Raw genomic sequence first — 20,818 nt, forward strand, 5'->3', positions numbered from 1 at the left:
CAGCAGCTAGGGTACCAGCCACGTATACCAGAGCTGGCAGGTTTGAATCCAGCCCAGGCCTGCCAAACAACAATGACAACTACAACCAAAAAATAGCCAGGAGTTGTGGCAGGTGCCTGTAGTCCCAGCTACTTGGGAGGCTAGGGCAAGAGAATCACTTAAGCCCTAGAGTTTGAGGTTGCTGTGATGCCACAGCACTCTACCCAGGGCAACATAGGGAGACTCTGTCTCAAAAAAAAAATACATTGGGCAGCACCTGTGGCTCAGTGAGTAGGACACTGGCCTCATATACCAAGGGTGGCAGGTTCAAACCCTGCCCCAGCCAAACTGCAACAACAAAAAAAATACCTGGGTGTTGTGCCAGGCACCTGTTATCCCAGCTACTTGGGAGGCTAAGGCAAGAGAATCACCTAAGCCCAAGAGCTGGAGGTTGCTATGAGCTGTGATGCCATGGCACACTACCGAGGGCAACAAAGTGAAACTCTGTCTCTAAAAAAAAAAGTACATTATATATTTCAGTTTTTCCAAATGTGTTATATTCCTTTCATTTCAGCCCTCTACCACTACACACACAAACACATAGAATTTTCTCTAGGTTTTTCTCTGCAAATGTAATCTCTAGGTGGAGGCAGTAAGGAATGAGAAGCAGGTTTTTTATAGCTGATTTGATCACTGTACAGACAAGCTTAGAAAATGCTACCCAAACTGCCAATTAATTAAAGCATTAATCTGTGGAGCAGCCGGTCCCAGGGAATGTTTACCCAGAGAGAGGGATAGTCGGAATTGAGTAGGCAGCTACCCACATTTGCATGAAAATGAAGGTGCTTAGGAAATCCTGCTTCCTTTTGTTTCTAAAGGAGGGGCAGCCTAGATCACCTCCATAAATGTTTCTGGTCTATTGAGGAAGACTTTTAGGGAACGGGACTCTGAAAGATGAAAGCAAGCATAGCAGAATCTAGAAAAACAAATTAAACCCTGGGCAGTACAGTAAAAAAGAGAGCAAGACCAGTGTGGTGTGGTTTCTTTGACCTGGAATGAAATCTGTATTCAGGATTATGTCTTGGTAATTAGGTAGAATAGATGTAGGAGTTTTACAAGTATTAGAACCCTATAGACTGGTTTCAAATCCCAGCTTTGCTTATTAGTTGTATGACTTTGGTGCCAGTCACGTATATTATCTGAGCTGTGTTTTTCTCATCTGTAAAATGAAGATTATGAATTGCCCCTTCATCTCAGGGTAGTTAACTCTTTGCTTACTCTAGGCAGAAAAGAGGCTAGAGAGTGGTTAGTACCTTCCCAAGATTAGACTGTATCCATGACTAGAAGACTACCAATCCTTTTGTTCTTTTTAGGGTTATTTTTCATTAAGGAGTTAAGAATTAAGGTTTCCTCTAACTCTCCTGGGACCTGCTGCACTTCTTTCTCTAAGAAAAGTGACCTTGATCAAAATAGCAAAGGCTGGGCGGCGCCTGTGGCTCAGTGAGTAGGGCGCCGGCCCCATATGCCGAGAGTGGCGGGTTCAAACCCGGCCCCGGCCAAAAACTGCAACAAAAAGAAAAGATAGCTGGGCGTTGTGGTGGGTGCCTGTAGTCCCAGCTGCTTGGGAGGCTGAGGCAAGAGAATGGCGTAAGCCCAAGAGTTAGAGGTTGCTGTGAGCCGTGTGACGCCACGGCACTCTACCCGAGGGCGGTACAGTGAGACTCTGTCTCTACAAAAAAAAAAAAAAAAGTAGCAAAGGCTATAAAGACAGGAGCCCATCCAGGGATCTAAGGGTTATGTTGGCTATAACCAAGATAGTTTATCTGTGTATATCACTGGGGAGGGTGGTGAAATGAGCATGGAAGTTTAATTCATAATATATGATGATATTAAATAATTATTGCTAATTTTAAAAATGTGATAAAATTACATAACAGAATTTACCATTTTTTATTTTATTTTTTCCTTAGGTTAGTCAAGTGAAGCAGTGGGAATGGAGAAGGGAGAAAGTAATCTGTAACTAATTGTGATCAATTAGTTGTAAACACCACAGGCACTCAGACCAGTCCAAAATTTACCGTTTTAACCACTTTATTGTTAACTTTTTAAGCATAATAATGATATTGTACCCTTTTTTTAAAAAAAAAAAATCTTAATCTTTTGGAGTACATACTAAAAATGTTACAGATAAAAATGGTACAATGTCTGGGATTTAATTCAAATCTTTCCAGAGGAAATAAGATTGACCCAGCAACAAAGACTTACAGCTTTGTCACACAAACAAGAATGGTCTCTTACCGGGGTTTAGCTTTTCATTATGGTATCTCTTCATTTCTGTTTCTTTTCTTGCAGAACTCTCAGAAATTGAGCCCAATGTGTTCCTTAGGCCATTTCTGGAAGTCATTCGCTCTGAAGATACTACTGGTCCTATCACTGGACTGGCACTTACCTCTGTCAACAAGTTCCTCTCCTATGCCCTGATAGGTAAGCATTCAGGCTTTGTTGGATAACCACAGCACTTCATTTCCTGACACTCCTGGGATGCTCAGGTCTTATGTAATGCCCTGGTAATACTGGGAAAATTTTCCTAGCCATCTCTTTTTTGCTGAAGAGAAGTAGGATTTTTTTTTTTTTTTTTTTTGAGACAGTGTTTCACTATGTTTCCCTCGGTAGAGTGAGTGCTGTATCATCACAGCTCACAGCAACCTCAAGTTCTTGGGCTGAAGTGATTCTCTTTGCCTCAGCCTCCTAAGTAGCTGGGACTACAGGCGCCTGCCACAACGCCCGGCTATTTTTTTGTTGCAGTTGTCATTGTTGTTATTTTTTTTTTAGTAGGCCCAGGTTGGGTTTGAACCCACCAGCCCCTATGTATGTTGCTGGCACCCTACCCACTGAGCTACGGGTGCCAAGCTGAGAAGTAGAATTATTATTGGTTACTCATCATGCTAGTTGACTGAGGTTATACAGGATGGGAAGACAGGAGAGGAGGTTTCTCTGGGACTCTCATTTCTCCAACTATGCTTTGGAGGGAGTTAAGAGGTGGCGCCTGTGGCTCAGTGAGTAGGGCGCTGGCCCCATATACCGAGGGTGGCGGGTTCAAACCCAGCCCCGGCTGAACTGCAACCAAAAAATAGCCGGGCATTGTGGCGGGCGCCTGTAATCCCAGCTGCTCAGGAGGCGGAGGCAGGAGAATCACGGAAGCCCAAGAGCCGGAGGTTGCTGTGAGTCCTGTGACATCATGGCACTCTACTGAAGGCGGTAAAGTGAGACTCTGTCTTTCCAAAAGAAAAAGAATATAAGGTCTTTGGGGGTTTGTTTTGTTTTGTTTTGAAGTTATTTTTTCAAATATAATACATTATTTATTGTAAAAAGATATTGGTTCTTGGCCTTTTGGCTAAGATCAAGTGTATTATAAGAGATAAACAATAAGACTAGGTGCGATGGCTCATACTTGTAATCCTAGCACTTTTGGAGGCTGAGGTGGGAGGATCTCTTGAGGCCTGGAGTTTACCACCAGCCTAAGCAAGAGTGAGACCTTCTACTAAAAATAGAAAAATTAGCTGGGGGTGGTAGTGTATGTTTATAGTTCCATCTACTCAGGAGGCTGAGGGAGGGGATCACTTGAACCCAGGCATTGAGGTTGCACTGAGCTATGATAATGCCACTACACTCTAGCCCAAGCAACAGAGGGGAAACCTTGTTAAAAACACACAAACAAACAAAAAACAGAAAAGTTCATTGTCTCTCTTGTATCTTTCCAATGCTTCTTTCCTTCCTTAGGTAAACAGTATTAACAGCCTGGTTTAAATCTTTCTATACCTTTTTCTGTATGTATGCATATAGTCATAGCTACTTGGGAAGCTAAGGAGCACCTCAGCATGAAGTTGGAGGCTTCGGGCGGCGCCTGTGGCTCAGTCGGTAAGGCGCCGGCCCCATATGCCAAGGGTGGCGGGTTCAAACCCGGCCCCGGCCAAACTGCAACCAAAAATAGCCGGGCGTTGTGGCAGGCGCCTGTAGTCCCAGCTACTTGGGAGGCTGAGGCAAGAGGATCGCTTAAGCCCAGGAGTCGGAGGTTGCTGTAAGCTGTGTGAGGCCACGGCGCTCTACCGAGGGCCATAAAGTGAGACTCTGTCTCTACAAAAAAAAAAAAAAAAAAGGAAGTTGGAGGCTTCAGTGAGCTATGATCTTGCCACTGCCCTGTAGCCTGGGGAGCAGAGTAAGACCCTGTCTCAAAAACAAAAAAACATGGGCGGCGCCTGTGGCTCAGTCGGTAAGGCGCCAGCCCCATATATGGAGGGTGGCGGGTTTAAACCTGGCCCCAGCCAAACTGCAACCAAAAAATAGCTGGGTGTTGTGGTGGGCGCCTGTAGTCCCAGCTATTCCGGAAGCTGAAGCAAGAGAATCGCCTAAGCCCAGGAGTTGGAGGTTGCTGTGAGCTGTGTGATGCCACAGCACTCTACCGAGGGCCATAAAGTGAAACTCTGTCTCTACAAAAAACAAACAAACAAAAATATATAGATAGATAGGTGAGGTTTACCAGGAAGAGAGCCAAAGCCCGGTTACCTTTAAATGGCCTACAAGTGGAATTTTGGCTGAGGTAATGGTGTCAAGATGTGGTTCGAGATTCTCCCTGGACTTGCTGCCATGGGCTTGGCTTGCTATCCCTAGAGTGCCACTGTGTACATCCATAAGTTCAGTAATGGTGGCAAGGAAAAAAGAGTTGCCCATTATATATATCATTGGCAATTGATGGAAAGAGATAGGTGCATCTCTGGAGTTAGTCACTACTATGTCAAAGGGTTTGTAGAACATTGATTAAAGAAGCACATCCCTGATGAATGAAAAAATAACTCAGTATTGGTCATCTATCTCTACTAGAAGGTTATAGAGTATCTTATATAGCATGCAGTGTGTTATATAGTGCTTAATAAAAATAAAATGAGAAGGAAAAAATATATGTGTACCCATACCCACATACAGGGTGGACATAAAGTTTTATGTTCAATTTAAATTAGTTTATTTACTATTTAACTTGCACACGAACTTTATATCCACTCTGTGTGTGTGTATATATACATGTATATAGTATAAAATTTTCCATTTTAATCATTTAAATGTACAGTTCAATGGCATTACATTCACAGTGTTTTACAAACCATTACCATCATCTATTTCATTACCCCAAACAGCAACTCTAACCATTAAGCCATAACTCTCCATTTCCCTTTCTCCTCAGTCCCTTGTATGATTTTTTTCTTTTTAGTAATAGTATAGTATAAATAATTTATCATTCTCTTAATAATATTTAGTATGTATATAATTTCATATTTGGAGTCATTATAAATAATGTTAAAATAAGCATCTTTGTTCATATGTCCTTATTTACTAATTTTACTTTTGTATGGAATATTTCTGAACTTGGAATTTCTGGATTAAAGGCCACATGCATATTACATTTTTATAGCTACTACCAGGTTGCTTTCCCAAAAAATTATAGCATTTACACTTCACCAGCAATGTTTGAGAATTTCCATTTCCCCACCCTGTCATCAGCTCTGAACATTATCAGTTTTCTTTATTTGTACAATTGGTGGGGAAAAACTGTTGTTTTGTTGTTTTTATTTCCTGGAGGTTGAGCATTTGAATTTCCTCTCTTTTGCTTATTTTTTGAGTTGTTTTTGTTTTTCATATCAACTTGTAGTAGTAGTAATATTACCCCATTGTCTATCATAGTATTACACATATTTGCTCCCAGGCTAGGCCAAATATTTCACCCAGTCTATAGTTTATCTATGAATTTGTGATGTCTTTTTTTTAGATTCTTTTCTAGTTGGTCTTGTCACTCAGGATTCTGAATTCCTTTTCCCCCGATTGCCAGCCCCTGTGCAAGGATGAAGAACATAGAAAACAGGCAGCTGTCTTTCTTTCTAAGTAGGGAGACAAGAAAAGATGAAGCTTAGCCTGTAGCTAGCCAGAAAAGAAAACAGCTTTCCTATCAGGGGAATAAGACCCTTTATCTTTACAAGAACGATTGAATTTAGCTGAATCACTGAAGATCCTGAGCAGGAATCCTGAGTAGCCAGCTAGCTTCTGAATAGGTCCCTTAGCCTCTTCAGACACCCTAGTCCTAGCTTCATACTTTTCCTAAACAAAGTCAGGCCTAGCCACTTCCAGCCTTGCCCCTGAGCTCCACCTGCAGGTCTGTCTCTTTACAGCCTCCAGTAACTGCTGCCTGTGCCTCTTCCCTCTGCTCTTTTGTTGGTGTTATTCTCTCCTCTTCCTAAACTTGGCAGATAGGCTGGTCATTGGAGACATCAGGCCAGCTGGTCATTGGAGTTTCCTGTGGTGGGAAAAGAGAATGCTGGAGGTGGTATTTGTAGTGGGCACGAGAAAAGGAGCAAGAAGGAGTGCATGAAAGCAAATGAGATGAGATTGGCAGGATTTCCCTGAAGTTGGCTCCAGAGTGGCCAGAAAAGGAGGATACTCTGAAGAAGGAGTGAAAGTTTACTTTCTTGGGAGAGAAAGTCTACTATGTCGGCCCAAGCCCAACAATCCCTTGTTTAGGCAGCTCTTCTAGAAGAAAACACCCCTAACTTCTCAATCCTATGACCCAAGTCAGGGATTGTTTTAGGTCCTACTTCAAAAACTAGCCTTTTTGTTTAGGCCCAGACAACTGCCAGACCAGGATTTGTGCCACTGTTGTCTTGACTTGCTGACAATCCCTGCCTATAGTTCTAAAGACCTATCGTTCTTGCCTGCCTTTTTAGAAAACTAATTTTGCTACTTCACTCCAGCTCAAGGAATAAGAACCAAACAGGGATCAGTAGAGTTTAAACCACGTTAGCAAGAAAGATTACTGAAAGAGGGGGAGGAATAGACCCCCAGGAGCCCTGTGAGATGGGAGCAAGGCAGCCATTCACTGAGTTCTGAAATGCCACACAACACTGAGAAGGACCACAGTTTCCTATGTGGGCCTGGTAGCCTGAATAAGGATTGTCAGGCAGGGCTTGAGAGAGGATTTGACTAAGGGCTTTGAGAGTATGGGATTTTCTGTGCACACTGGGAGAAATATGGAGAGTTGGGTGATAGGGGGAGTTGGGTCATCATACTGTATATCAGCGGTTTTCAACCTGTGGGTCGCGACCCATAGGAACTTTATTAAAGGGCTGCAGTATTAGGAATGTTGAGAACTTAACTTCTTCATGTCCTCTAAAGTAACCACTTCTGGTGCTGAGTAGAGGGATGTTGTAAGTAGGAGAGAGAAAGTCTTTGATGAAGTGTCAGAGATCAATGAAGACAGAAAAGAAAGATGAAAGCATTCACAATTAATGAAAATCTTGCTTAACCACTGTAAGAGAAATGTTTCTTAGCCATCCCTTAAGATTAAGGCTCAAGAACTCTATAATTTAGATACCAAAAAGAACAAAATGGCAAGTGTCTTGTAACTCCTACCACTCAAAACTAGGAAATGCTCCTGCATTCTCTGGAGCAGATGTCTGTGTCACTGGAAAAGGTTTGTCATAAGCCTGCCCTTTGCCTCTATGCTCTTCTTTCGGGACTAAACAGCAATAGAAAGAGTACTTCAGAGCAGATGTGGGACAAAAGCCAGGCAGTTCTCTGGGACCCCTATAAAGCCTTAATGGTGACAACTTTTTTTGGCTACTTTTTTAACACATGAATGGGAACTGAGCCCCTTTACCGCCCCCCACCCTCACCACCCCATAGCATTTGTGTTCATTTCCAGCATGGTGCTAGTTGTCTGACCTGTCGCTTCTCCCCTCTTAATCACAGCTAAAATCCTCCTTCTCTCCCCCCAGCTCCAACTTCACCCCTGTTTAGTTTGTCTCCTTTTCTCTGCTAATGACTATTTAGTTAAGCTGAAAACAGGATTGTTGGTCTTTGTCATATTGGGTTTTTTTGTAATTTTGTTTTTTGAGAAGGCATCTCACTCTGTTACCCTGGGTAGAGTGCCATGATATCATAGCTCACAGCAACCTCAAACTCTTGGGGCGGAGTCCGTAGCTCAGTGGGCCAGCTAAAACAACAATGACAACTGCAACAACAAAAAAATAGCCGGGCGTTGTGGCGGGCACCTGTAGTCCCAGCTACTCGGAAGGCTGAGGCAAGAGAATCGTTTAAGCCCAAGAGTTTGAGGTTGCTGTGAGCTGTGACACCACTGCATTCTACCAAGGTGACATAGTGAGACTCTGTCTCAAAAAAAAAAACTCAAAATCTTGGTCTCAAGCAGTTCTCTTGCCTCAGCCTCCAGAGTACAGACACCTGGACTATAGGCACCTGCCACAATGCCCAGCTATTTTTTGGTTGCAGCCATTATTGTTGTTTGGCTGGCCTGAGCTGGATTCGAACCCACCAGCTCAGGAGTATGTGGCTGGCACTTTAGCCGCTTGAGCCAGAGGTGCCAAGCCAATTTTTTAAATTTTTAATAGAGACTGGGGTCTTGCTCTCACACAGGCTGGTCTTGAACTCCTGGGCTCAAGCAATGCGCCTCAGCTTCCCAGAGTGCTGGGATTACAGATGTGAGCCACCTCGCCAATCTGTCATTTTGTTTTAAGTAAGAGTGAAAATAAAGAGGTCTCTAATCTGCTATAATGTGGCACCCAGATATAATTATTTGCAGCAAAGGCTGGGCTCATGCCTGTAATACTAGCACTCTGGGAGGCCAAGGTGGGTGGATTGCCAGAGCTCACAGGTTTGAGACCAGCCTGAGCAAGAGCGAGACCCTATCTCTAAAAATAGCTAGGCGTTATGGCTAATGCCTATAGTCCCAGCTACTTGGGAGGCTGACGCAAGAGAATCACTTGAGTCCAAGAATTTGAAGTTGCTGTGAGCTATGACAGTAAAGCACTCTACTGAGGGCAACAAAGTGAGACTCTGTTAAAAAAAAAAAAAATTATTGGTGGCAGTGACTGTCTGTTTCTTCCTCCTGCTCCTCTACCTCAGTTGCTCCTAAACACAAATCTCTAAAAGCAAGCAGAGAGAGAAACTGTGTTGAAAGATGAAAGGAAAAAGGCTACAACCTTGACATTCAAAATTCTGGTCCTATATGGCTCTTGGTCTGGGCCAAAAACTTACGTTTCCAGGTTCTTCCTCTGTGAAATCAGTAGATTTACACCAATGATTCCCTAAGTATGATCCCATGATCAGGATGGTTAACTTCACCTGGGATCTTGTTAGAAATACAAATTCTGGCCTGGTGCAGTGGCTCAGGCCTGTAATCCTAGCACTCAAGGAAGCCAAGGTGGGTGGATTGCCTGAGCTCACAGGTTCAAGACCAGCCTGAGCCAGAGTGAGACTTACCTCTAAAAAATAGCCAGCCGTGTGGCAGGCGCTGTAGTCCCAGCTACTCAGGAGGCTGAGGCAAGAGCCCAACAGTTTGAGGTTGTTGTGAGCTATGATGCCAAGGCATCTTAGTCAGGGCAACAAAGTGAGACTGTCTCAAAAAAAAAAGAAAGAAAGAAATACAACTTCTCAGGCCCCACTCTAGACCTACAAAATCAAAAACTCTTGGTGTGAGCCCAGTAATGTATAGTTTAACAAGTGCTCCAGGTGATTTTGGTACACGTTTAAGTTTGAGAATCACTGTTTTACTCACTGAAGGAGGAGCTCATAAAAAAGCCAGTATGGCCGGGCGCGGTGGCTCACGCCTGTAATCCCAGCACTGTGGGAGGCTGAGGAGGGAGAATCGCTTGAGCTCAGGAGTTCGCGACTCACCTGAGCGACGGTGAGACCCCGACTCCTGAAAAAAATGGAAAAACCCAGCCGGGCGCCACGGCGAGCGCCTGTAATCCCAGCGGCTTCCGGAGGCTGAGGCAGCAGGGTGCCCGCAGCCTGAGTCTGAGGTTGTGGTGAGCTACCACGCCCACTGCACTCTGCTCAGGGGCACAGGGTGGGACCCTGTCTCAACAAAAAAAAAAAAAAAAAAAGCCAGTATGGGGACAAATTCTCAAATCAAGGACCTACAGGTTAGGGAACTAAAGAGGAAAAACCAAAGTCTCTGAAAGTGGCCCCTAGACAGGCTGTCTTACCATTTCTCTCTCATTTTATTTTTCATTTTTCTCTGGAGCAGATCCCACTCATGAAGGCACAGCAGAGGGAATGGAGAACGTAGCAGATGCTGTCACCCATGCCCGTTTCGTAGGCACGGATCCTGCTAGCGATGAAGTTGTCCTGATGAAAATCCTTCAGGTAAGGGGGTGGGGGGCAATTAGGCTAGTGGCCAAGGGCTGGTACCTCTGGGTCTACTTACCCGAGTCTCCTGGCAGCATGTGGCTGTGTTTTGACTCCACTGGTGCTTAGGAGCCTACTTTATTTCCAAACAAGTAGCTCAGGTACCCAAAGTAAATGCTTTTTCTTTTCTTTTTTTTTTTTTTTTTTTTGTAGAGACAGAGTCTCACTGTACAGCCCTCGGGTAGAGTGCTGTGGCGTCACACGGCTCACAGCAACCTCTAACTCTTGGGCTTACGCGATTCTCTTGCCTCAGCCTCCCGAGCAGCTGGGACTATAGGCGCCCGCCACAATGCCCGGCTATTTTTTGTTGTTGTTGCAGTTTGGCCGGGGCTGGGTTTGAACCCGCCACCCTCGGCATATGGGGCCGGCGCCCTACTCACTGAGCCACAGGCGCCGCCCAGTAAATGCTTTTAATTTTTTTTTTTTGTAGAGACAGAGTCTCACTGTACAGCCCTCGGTAGAGTGCCGTGGCCTCACACAGCTCACAGCAACCTCCAACTCCTGGGTTCAAGTGATTCTCTTGCCTCAGCCTCCCGCCACAACGCCCAGCTATTTTTTGGTTGCAGTTTGGCCGGGGCCGGGTTTGAACCCGCCACCCTCGGTATATGGGGCCGGCACCTTACTGACTGAGCCACAGGCACCGCCCAGTAAATGCTTTTTCTAAGGAAAATAATTTAAAACTCTGAACAAATTGATACTAAATACTAGAAGCCCTTAAAATACTTGTACCCCTGGCAGACTGTATCTGTGCCATCCATCTGTTGGGCTCATGGACTAGGGCTGGAATGAATTTTGAACTATGTTGGGGTCATACAAAGTGAAGAAGCAGTTCCCAAGACAAGCTCCTGGGAGACCTTTCTACCAAACTGAAGTGAGGTTAGCAAGAATGCTGACCTCTTTCTCACTCCTGAGTACTTCTCTGGGAGACTAGAGGAACACTAGGCAGCTTTTCAACCATCAAGTAAGCCTCTCTTCACCCAGCCTACTTGGTTTATCACAGTAACTCCCCTTTCTTCCTGGTAGGTCTTACGGACTCTATTGCTAACCCCCGTGGGTGCCCACCTAACCAATGAATCTGTGTGTGAAATTATGCAGTCTTGCTTCCGGATCTGCTTTGAAATGAGGCTCAGTGGTAGGTTCTTGAATATCGTCTCCTTCACCATTCTTGGGGCCACTGAGTATGAAACACAGGATGCTGTCTCTGAACCCCAGAGAGATGGAAAATTCAGGACTTCCCATCGATCTCAAGGAGCCATAAGGATCTAGAAGAAATCTCTGTACTTGATTGTTGGCAAAACTAGAGTAAAGACCTCAGCCCATTATGCCACAGCAGTAGTTGGGATGTATCCCAGACTGACTCAGCCCAGGATCAGGTCTCCCTCCCTGGAGGTTTTCTGGGATTAACACCAGCGTGCAATTCCCAAGATCTATCACTTCCCCTTTTTCCCTGACTCGCTAGTGCCATCTAGTGGTGTAGTAAAGTTATGGCTGCCTGGCAGAGCTGGAGCTGGTTTTAATAAGTTTGGCATAATCCTTAGTAAACAAGGTTTGGAGGGGAGTCTGCCCTGAGAAGCCTCCTGATAATAGCGCAGCAAGTAATGACACCTGTGTTATTTGTTTTTGCCTGTGCAGAGTTATTGAGAAAATCCGCAGAGCACACTCTCGTAGACATGGTGCAGCTGCTCTTCACAAGGTAAACCTGCTGCTGTTTGCTTCAGCCCGGCTGCCCAGGCCTCTTGAGTCTGCCTGCTTCCACACAGCCACATCAGGGACCTGGCCAACCCCACAGCCACATCAGAGGCCACTGGGATTATGCATGGGGGTAGTTCTCTGGGTCTAGGGTTACTGAGCAAGGAGGGAGCTAACTTGGTCTCAGAAAGAGGTGGAGGGTTATTTAATCTAAGCTGACAGACCTCATTCTGCTTCTCAAACTTACTTATGTCTATTTCTATACAGCTAGCAGCTGGGAAAGGGAACTCAGGAAGCCAAACTCAAGGGACCCTGGAACAGGTTGCTGGGCTCCCAGAGCTCAGCCTGTTTTCTGAGGAAAGGGCCAAGGTTAGGGTGACCAATGATTGATTTTGCCTGGGACTGTCCTCATTTCAGCGCTCAAGGTCCTGTATCTCAGCAAACCTCACCTCAGTCCCAGGCAAACCAAGATGATTGGTTACCCTAGGTAAAGCCCTCAGCCTAGGGCCTAGGAGGCCTTTTTCATACTAGACCTAACTGCCTGTTTCCTACACTTCTTTTCAATAGATTTCACTTTGAGAAGAGTGGAGGCAGTAGCCTAAAATCTCCCCCTGGGATTCTTTTTGCTCTCAGATCTATAGATAATAATGTTTAATATCTACAGACAAGACTGCCCTTGGACCCTACTGCAAAGAGTTTCTTACTCTTCAGGCTCAAATTCAGACTTCAAAACTTCAGCCTGCCTTTTACTTCTTGCCCTATTCCCAGTCTCCTAGGGTTTTGATAGATGCCCTCTCCCCACCTCTTGGCTTCCAGCAGTACTTGCCAAGTGAACACAGGCAGAAAGGAATCAGTTTAAATATAAAAAGGGCCTCCACACTCCAAGAGTACTTGGTCATTTTGCCCTCCTGACTACCTTCTTTTGTCCATGTCATATATCCCTTTATTCCTGTGGCTCTTTTATGAAGCTCTGAAAAGGGTGAAATTAGTCTGCTTCTCTTCCTGCCTTTTCCTGAGATACAGGGCATGCTCTGGCTCAGAGCACCTTTGGTCTGTGGCTGTCATGAGGGTGGCGTTTGTCATCCTTAATGATAGTCCATGGATTCTCTATTTTATAGGTTACCTCATTTTAAAGAAGAACCCAAGAACTATGTGGGGACCAACATGAAGAAGGTATGATCTGAGAGCTGATCTGTATGATCTGAGAGCTGATCTTCTGTCCCTCCTCCAGAAATTAATTTCAGTATTGTGAGATGATACCCTTGCTTAGCAAAGACATGCTTTTGCATAGACAGGTCTGCCTAGAATCTAGAAATAGCTCTCATTCCCTTAGTGAGAGATTTATTCTCTCCCAGATACCTGTCCTTCCCCAACTTTCCTTTATGGCTTGTCTTTCTTTGAACCACCACATAAGCTGGTGAGCCAGTTTTTCTTGGAAACTGAGTGAGGCCCATCTTTCCTGGCTGAAAACATGTTGACAAAGATGAAAGGGCTGCAGTCCCCTCAGGGCTCAGCCTTGTCACCAGGTAGGAAGCTGAGAGAGACTATCCCTAAATCCTACCCCAGTGCTGGATTAGACTGGGCTCCCACTGTGGTAGTCTCTGAAGAGAGAGATCAAGCCTGACTCCAGACCAAAGGGTTCTTAAACTGCTAGGAAAAGAATGGTGGTCAGAAGAGTGGCCTCTTTCTATCTTAAACGGAAGCCCTGGACTTTATGGGCCTCTAATGAGGATTCTGCTTTTAACCCTAAGAGGTTCTGCTCATGGACATGACCTTTGGCTGTTTGGTGCATGCCCGCCCTCTCCCCTGCCATCTATCCCTATTCCTACCCTATGCCCTGTTGGCGTGTGTCTGAGTTTATTTCACTCTGTTTAAATCGTGCATTTGCCTGTCTTTCACAGATTTCTCCATGTCTCCTCAACAAACTGGAGCTAAGTAGTGGGGAGCAGACCAAAGCCCTGAACCAGTTAGAGAGGGTACTACTCTTTAAGAACCTCAAGGTCTCTCTCCCTCTCCTTTCCCCTTTTTTATTTATTTCTTTAAATGCTTATTTTTTATATGTAACACCTGGGTTCCCTTTCCATTGTGTAGAGCACAATTTACCCCTCCCTAGTAACAGAACAGCTTTGAAAGAGTTCTGCGTGATTGTAGCTTTGCAGTGTTGCAAATTCTCCTGGGACATCTGACTGCCTGAAGACAGGCGAAGGAAGCATTGAACATGACATAGTAAACCTAGGGAACATGAGTACTGTTGTCACCTTGTGAAGAGGCTCAAGATCTACCATTTCTAGGGAAACTAAGAGACTTTTAAGCTAGATCCTTCCCACTTACCCGCTCTCCCCTGCTCAAAGCTGGCATAGAGAACTTAAGCCTAGTTCTCAACTTTATCTGGATACCTGGATTGAGTTTAGAAGAAAGTCAATCTAGTTAGGATCTTTTTTTTTCTCAGTTACCATTAGAGGGGATTCCAAGAAGAACCAGGATAGTAAGGTGCCATGATAGCCCAGGACATTGGGAATATTTTGTCAAGATCCCCTCTGTCCTTTAAAAGTCAAGATGTAGAAGAGCTTAGGGGAGAGATCCAAGTTGAAGACTACCCTAATTCTCATATTTCAGTCTAGGAAGGAGAGGCAGAGAAGGAGGTATAGACTATCTAGGCTGACTATCATAAGAGTGTGCCTATTAGAAGTATGATTGTGTGACTTGGCACCAGTATCTCAGTGGTTAGGGCGCTGGCCACATACATCGAGGCAGGTGGGTTCAAACCTGGCCTGGGCCTGCTAAGCAGCAATGACAACTGCAATAATAAAAAAAAATAGCTGGTGGTTGTGGCGGGCACTTGTAGTCCCAGCTACTTGGGAGGCTGAGGCAAAAGAATCGCTTAAACCCAAGAGTTTGAGGTTGCTGCGAGCTGTGAAATCACAGCACTTTACTGAGGGTGACGTAGTGAGACTCTTGTCTAAAAAAAAAACAAAACAAAAAACTAAATAATTGCATGTGTACACCTAGCTAGATAGTACATAGGCCTGTGTTCTCTTTGGATGCATTGTCTCAAGTTTCATTTGTGTGTTTAGTCTCAAGTTATAGCTCTCTTCATTGGCTATCCAGCATGTTGCCATGATTATTAACTTCAGATCTTTTACCTTTTTTTTTGTAAAGCTTACACTATGCTTTAGAATACAGACTTGTAAAGATAATATGGTATAGGGTTCCATGAACATATGCTGCCACCCCACAGCTTAGGACCTTAGGACAGGGAGCACAGCTATACTTTTGAAGAACTGAGGCATTTGTGAGAACTACCAATCTCTTATCCCCTATTCCACCTAAGAGGCTAGGAATACTCATTGAAATGACCAGGTTTGAGCAAGCTTTGAAGAGAATAGAGGACACAGGAAAGACTGATCCTAGTGTGGAAGAAATCTCAGTGACTTACTGGCTTCTCAGTGGAAATAGGACTTCCTAGAGTCCCTGACATGGGGGAGCCTCCTGAAGAGAAAGACTATCTGATAAAAGTGGATCCAGTTGTTAGTACTTTTTGGAGTTCAGTGACAACTGCCAATAAAGTCAGGAGGTCCCTCATTGATCTCTTGGGTTTCTTGCCCTTCTGCATATTTGGCCGACTCTTCTTCCAGAACATTTTTTACCATAAACTTGATGTAGCTGAGTTCCAGGGGTTTCTTAAAAGAGCATTCATCTGTTTCCTGCATAGCCGTAGTGTTCAGAACACGTGAAGCTCAATTCTAGACATGACTGCAGGCATTTCAGAGATGGAATGATAAGAAATGTAAATCCAATGTGAGGCAGTTGCTATGTTAAGAGCTGGGGGAAGGGGTCAGCTATTGGGCCTTTCCTTTATTGGAAGGGGCTCTGGATAGTGATGGAAGAATTATGTGGTTCTCAAACAAAGGATCACCTTATCTGAAAACTTAGAGAAGCTTGAGGAATGAGTTCTATCCCCAAATATCAGAAGGAAAGTATCAGAGGCAAAGTATTATCTGGATATAGTCAGTCTTTCAGAAAAGGCAGGGAGGAAAAGTGCTTCTGGTCTCCTTAGAGTCCCGAGTCATTCTAATGACTTTCTTCCTGGAAGAGAGTTGCTGTTGCCCAATCCAGGAATGGTCATCAGTTGAGGAATAGTTTAATAAGTTTAATATAGGGACTAGGTTCAAACTCCAACTGAGAAAACATCAAGGTGAAGAAAACAAAATGGGATTAAACAAGGTAACTGAATTTAGGGTAGAGGAAACGCATAAAAACATAGATCCCAGAGTAGTCAACAGGTGATAGAGCTTGTCCTTTGTTACTAAAAGGGAGCTACAGGAGGAATAGAAATTAAGCAAGAGAGAGGACTTGGAATAGACTAAGGATTCCAAGGAATCAACCTTACCTTATGACAACATAAAATTGCATTTAGAAAGACCAACAATGAGGTCCTATTGATACAACAAAATTGGGAGCAGGAGAGCGCAGCAGCATGACATGACCCTCCATCCTTGAATCCACAAATAAACTGGGATGCTACTCCTTCCTTAATTCCAAGGAATGAGGCTTTGACCAATTTGATGGAGAAATTCCAGAGAGTAAGTTATATGTTTATGCTGTAGGTCCAGTCCATGCAGCATTAAGAAAACTAAGAGTTTGGATGGGAAGGACTCACATAGCTGGATGAGAACTAGGAGTAGACACCTGCTCTACAGGGTAGTTGAGGAAGAAAGCCCAAGAGTCCATGGGTCTATAGATTTGATGCTGTAGAAAGAGGAGCCTCTGCCCTTACCCTTTCTGCAAAAGGGTCATGAATCATCTATAGAACTCAAGATTGCCTGCTTAATGTAAGACTTAAGACCTAGGGAAGCAGAGTGATAAGTATGAGCCCTGGCCCTACCAATGACCAGCCCAGAGGCAGAATGGTGCCTTCCATATGGAGGCTGCCATGCCAACCTATAAAGTGACAAATGTGGAAGCCAGGTTAGAGAAGCAGGGATGTTTTCTCATGGCCTAGATTCTTTCTTTAGCACAGATGTGGGGTACAGATTGTTTCCTAGAGACCAGAAGGAATAAGTAAAGGGAGATTCTAGGGAGAGTCTTAGTTTGAATACCAGTGCTAATGAGGTATGATATTTCCAGCTGAAAATGAGAGCGGGAGGCATGAGTGATTCATCCAAGTGGAAGAAACAGAAGCGATCTCCTCGGCCTCCACGCCATATGACCAAAGTCACAATAGGTTCAGAGCTACCCACTCCCAGTGGAACCACCTTATCCTCTAACCTCACTGGTGAGTGCTCTGGGCTGCTTCTTCTGATTACAATAGATAGAAAAAGAGCTTCTTTTTCTCTCAGGCTTTCAAAATTGAAGACCAACCAACTGAGGGGCTTTGGTCTTTCTGCTGAGAGGGAAAAGGGAAATTCCAGGTCAAATCAGACTGTGACCATTCAGCAACTCCACAGTAACTTAAGGTGGTTCTCCTGTCAGAGGGATTCTAATGACTTTAGAGACCAATATATGCAGAGATGAGCATGCAGTCTGAGTACCCTCCAGGTACCATGGAGGGTATGTTTTGCCCACAGAATATTCTTCAAGCTTCACTTACTTTGCTTGGTAGGTGGCATGCCTTTCATTGATGTGCCCACTCCCATCTCCTCTGCAAGTTCAGAAGCTGCCTCAGCAGTAGTCAGCCCCTCTACAGACAGCGGCCTAGAATTCTCCTCCCAGACCACCTCTAAAGAAGATCTGACTGACCTGGAGCAACCTGGCTCACTAGGGTACAGTACAGCTACAGAGCCTGGGAGCAGTGAACTAGGAGTTCCCGAGCAGCTTGATCCCCAGGTATGGCTTTGATGTTTAAAGGTCCTGTTCAGTCTTCCCCTTTGGGGCAATAGGCTTGATCATTATTCACACCTTGGCTCAAAACAAGACTGTTTAGGGGATTTCTTTCCTGTTTCCCAGAATTAGCTGTGCTGCCTAGAAAAATCACAGCATGACTCACTGTGAGAGGTTGCTCATGGGATTTATCAAGTTATGCATATAGTAGTACTGGGTAGTACTGGGCAAAAGGGAGGGAGCCTGCCATTGCTTTTCCTGGAAGGTAATGATCTAAATCCTCAGCACGTACAAGCCTCTGGCTCTTTAGGGTTCTAGACACTGTAGGTCACTGATGTCTCAGGATATGTTTTCTGAGCCCTTCATATGCCTGCCATCTTTCATTGATTCATAAATCACTGAGCTGCCTCTAACCTGCAGCCCATCAGAGACTGCCTTGGAGGACAGGTACTTTAGGTGGCTAAGTTCCAAATTGCCTCATCTCTCTTCCTATATCTCCCTGCTACTGGTCATATCAGGAAGGGGCCCATGTGGAAAAGGCCCAGTCAGCATCCGTGGAATCTATTCCTGAGGTATTAGAGGAGTGCACGTCCCCTGCTGACCACTCTGACTCTGCCTCTGTCCATGACATGGACTACGTCAATCCCCGGGGTGTGCGCTTTACACAATCCTCCCAGAAAGAAGGTGGGTACTCTTTGGCAGGCTCTGCCTGTTCATTTCCTTCACTTTACCTGTTAAGTGCCTTAGCCTAGATCATCTTGGATCAAGGTGACTACTATCTGCTGGTCCAAGTTCTAGGCCATTTTCTAGTCAAGCCATAGATAGAACTTTTGGCACGGATGGAGTCTTTCCCTGCCTTAGACTACCAGCTTTTGTGGTGATAGGAAGTAAGAAGGAAGAGTAACTTAGGACTTTTTTTTTTATTATTATTATTATTTTTGGTAACTTAGGACTTTTAACAGAAAGATAGAATCATCGATTCTGATTTCTTCCAATAAATGAAACTAGTCCTCTTAACCCCCCCGGGAAAAAAATCCTTTTCCTCGAAGAGAATCACTTACCTGAAATTGCCTTGTATAATGCAAGGCAGGCTAGATGAAGCCAGTAGGCTAGTTGTTTCTTAGCAGTCTCACTCTCTTCCTGGCCTTCCCTAGGCACAGCTTTGGTCCCCTATGGTCTTCCCTGCATCCGTGAGCTCTTCCGCTTCCTCATCTCCCTCACCAATCCACATGACCGCCACAACTCAGAGGTTATGATCCACATGGGGCTGCATTTGCTGACAGTGGCCCTTGAGTCAGCCCCTATAGCCCAGTGCCAGACCCTCTTGGGCCTCATCAAGGATGAGATGTGCCGCCATTTATTCCAGGTAAGACCAGATTGTTTAGATACCCAGAGTCTCTCTCAAGGGCCAGGGAAGCATAGGGAGATTTGGCCAATTGTGCAAAAAACATAGGTCCCAGGAAAGTATCTGCTTCCCAGTTGGTCATAGTAAGAGAGTACTGGTAGTTCTCCAGGGACTCTGATAGCCAGAGAGAAATATAGAAATGGCTAGATACAGAGTTCTTTGGAGCACAGGACTACAGTAGCAACTTTACCCGGTTTGCCTTTCCTGTCTCTCTAAGTTAAGCCACAGTCAGCTTCTGAAACCTTATAGCCTTCCTTACTGTGCTCTCTAGCTACTCAGTGTGGAGCGACTGAACCTTTATGCTGCTTCTCTGCGAGTATGCTTCCTATTATTTGAGAGCATGCGGGAGCACCTCAAGTTCCAAATGGAGGTAAGTTTCTTGAGCTTGGAAGAAAAAAAATGAAAAGGGGAAGATATATGGCATCTTCAATAAGGCCAGCTCTGTCACACTGCAGTGGTGGGATTTAAGGGCTTCCTGTAAAAGAATGCTTTTAGCCTCTAAAATTTGGTTCATGGTCTGGCTTCTTTAAGGGAAAAGTTAAAAGGAGATCGAGGAAACTGCTATTATAAAGTAGGAGAATTCAAATATGAGGACTGGCAGGCAATCTTACCATGTGTAGGAGTAGCTCTTCTACCCAGCAGTTCCTCTGCAACACAGGCAACCAATTCAAGCCAGAATTGTCACTAAATTGAAAGAATTAACTCTAATGTTTCCATAGAGATTACAAAAAGAGCAATAGGCAACTTATTTGAGATCAAGCGTGAGGTAGATAGCCAGGCTTTATCTACCAACATTCAGACCAAAGAGGAGGATGTATTGTGGGAACAGAATACCTTTAGGTGTCCCTTAATGCATGCCACTTGGATGGCCATCTGCTCCTTGTTTAATGTTCATCCTATCTGGTTTTATCTCTTCCTATCTTGAATCCTTTCCCCATCTAAATGGCAATTATTTGGTTATTCCCAGATGTACATCAAAAAGCTCATGGAGATCATCACTGTGGAGAACCCCAAGATGCCTTACGAGATGAAAGAGATGGCACTGGAGGCCATTGTGCAACTCTGGCGCATCCCCAGCTTTGTCACCGAGCTCTACATCAACTATGATTGTGACTACTACTGTTCCAACCTCTTTGAGGACCTCACCAAGCTGCTGTCCAAGGTGCTGAGTACTATTACAGGTCTCTAGAAAGAAGGTTCTATGAAGGAAATCTCCCTGGTGGTAATGAGGATGCTACATACAGGGAGGGGAACACTTGAGAGCTGGGAAACAGGAAGAAAAAGATATTTTCTAAAGGCAGTGTAGGCTCAGTGCCCGTAGCTCAGTGAGTAGGGCACCGGCCACATACACTGAAGCTGGCGGTTCAAGCCTGGCCTGGGCTTGCTAAACAACAATGACAAGTGCAACTAAAAAAAGGTGGCAGGCACCTGTAGTCCCAGCTACTTGGGAGGCTGAGGCAAGAGAATCGCTTGAGCCCAAGAGTTTGAGGTTGCTGTGAGCTGTAATGCCACGGCACTGTACCCAGGAAGATATAGTGAGACTCTGTCTCAAAAATAAATAAATAAATAAAAATAAAGGCAATGTAGAAGTTACAGGAAGTTGCAGGATTTTTGGTTTTAGGGAGTTCATGTTGTTGTTGTTTGAGACAGGGTCTTGCTTTGTTGGCCTTGACTGGA

The 20,818-nt window shown here is 44.7% G+C and overlaps 1 protein-coding gene and 1 pseudogene across 3 annotated transcripts in view; both read left to right on the plus strand.

The window, feature by feature from the left end:
* The window catches only part of GBF1 (golgi brefeldin A resistant guanine nucleotide exchange factor 1), a 146,382-nt gene that overhangs the window by 104,484 nt on the left and 21,080 nt on the right, over positions 1-20,818 (plus strand). For 2 of the 3 annotated variants that reach the window (XM_053583014.1, XM_053583015.1), the window contains exons 4-14: positions 2,332-2,463; positions 10,067-10,185; positions 11,251-11,359; positions 11,860-11,920; positions 13,035-13,089; positions 17,044-17,191; positions 17,519-17,742; positions 18,255-18,420; positions 18,891-19,102; positions 19,413-19,511; positions 20,109-20,303. In XM_053583014.1, coding sequence (XP_053438989.1) covers positions 2,332-2,463; positions 10,067-10,185; positions 11,251-11,359; positions 11,860-11,920; positions 13,035-13,089; positions 17,044-17,191; positions 17,519-17,742; positions 18,255-18,420; positions 18,891-19,102; positions 19,413-19,511; positions 20,109-20,303 — 1,520 coding nt within the window. Of the gene's footprint in view, positions 1-2,331; positions 2,464-10,066; positions 10,186-11,250; positions 11,360-11,859; positions 11,921-13,034; positions 13,090-13,817; positions 13,917-17,043; positions 17,192-17,518; positions 17,743-18,254; positions 18,421-18,890; positions 19,103-19,412; positions 19,512-20,108; positions 20,304-20,818 lie in introns of all 3 variants that reach the window. The other variant, XM_053583016.1, reaches the window with a different exon arrangement.
* On the plus strand, positions 4,591-5,939 carry LOC128582545 (NADH dehydrogenase [ubiquinone] 1 alpha subcomplex subunit 1-like; annotated as a pseudogene).

Source organism: Nycticebus coucang, chromosome 3 (genome assembly GCF_027406575.1).
Source record: "Nycticebus coucang isolate mNycCou1 chromosome 3, mNycCou1.pri, whole genome shotgun sequence".
Taxonomy (NCBI): Eukaryota; Metazoa; Chordata; class Mammalia; order Primates; family Lorisidae; genus Nycticebus; species Nycticebus coucang.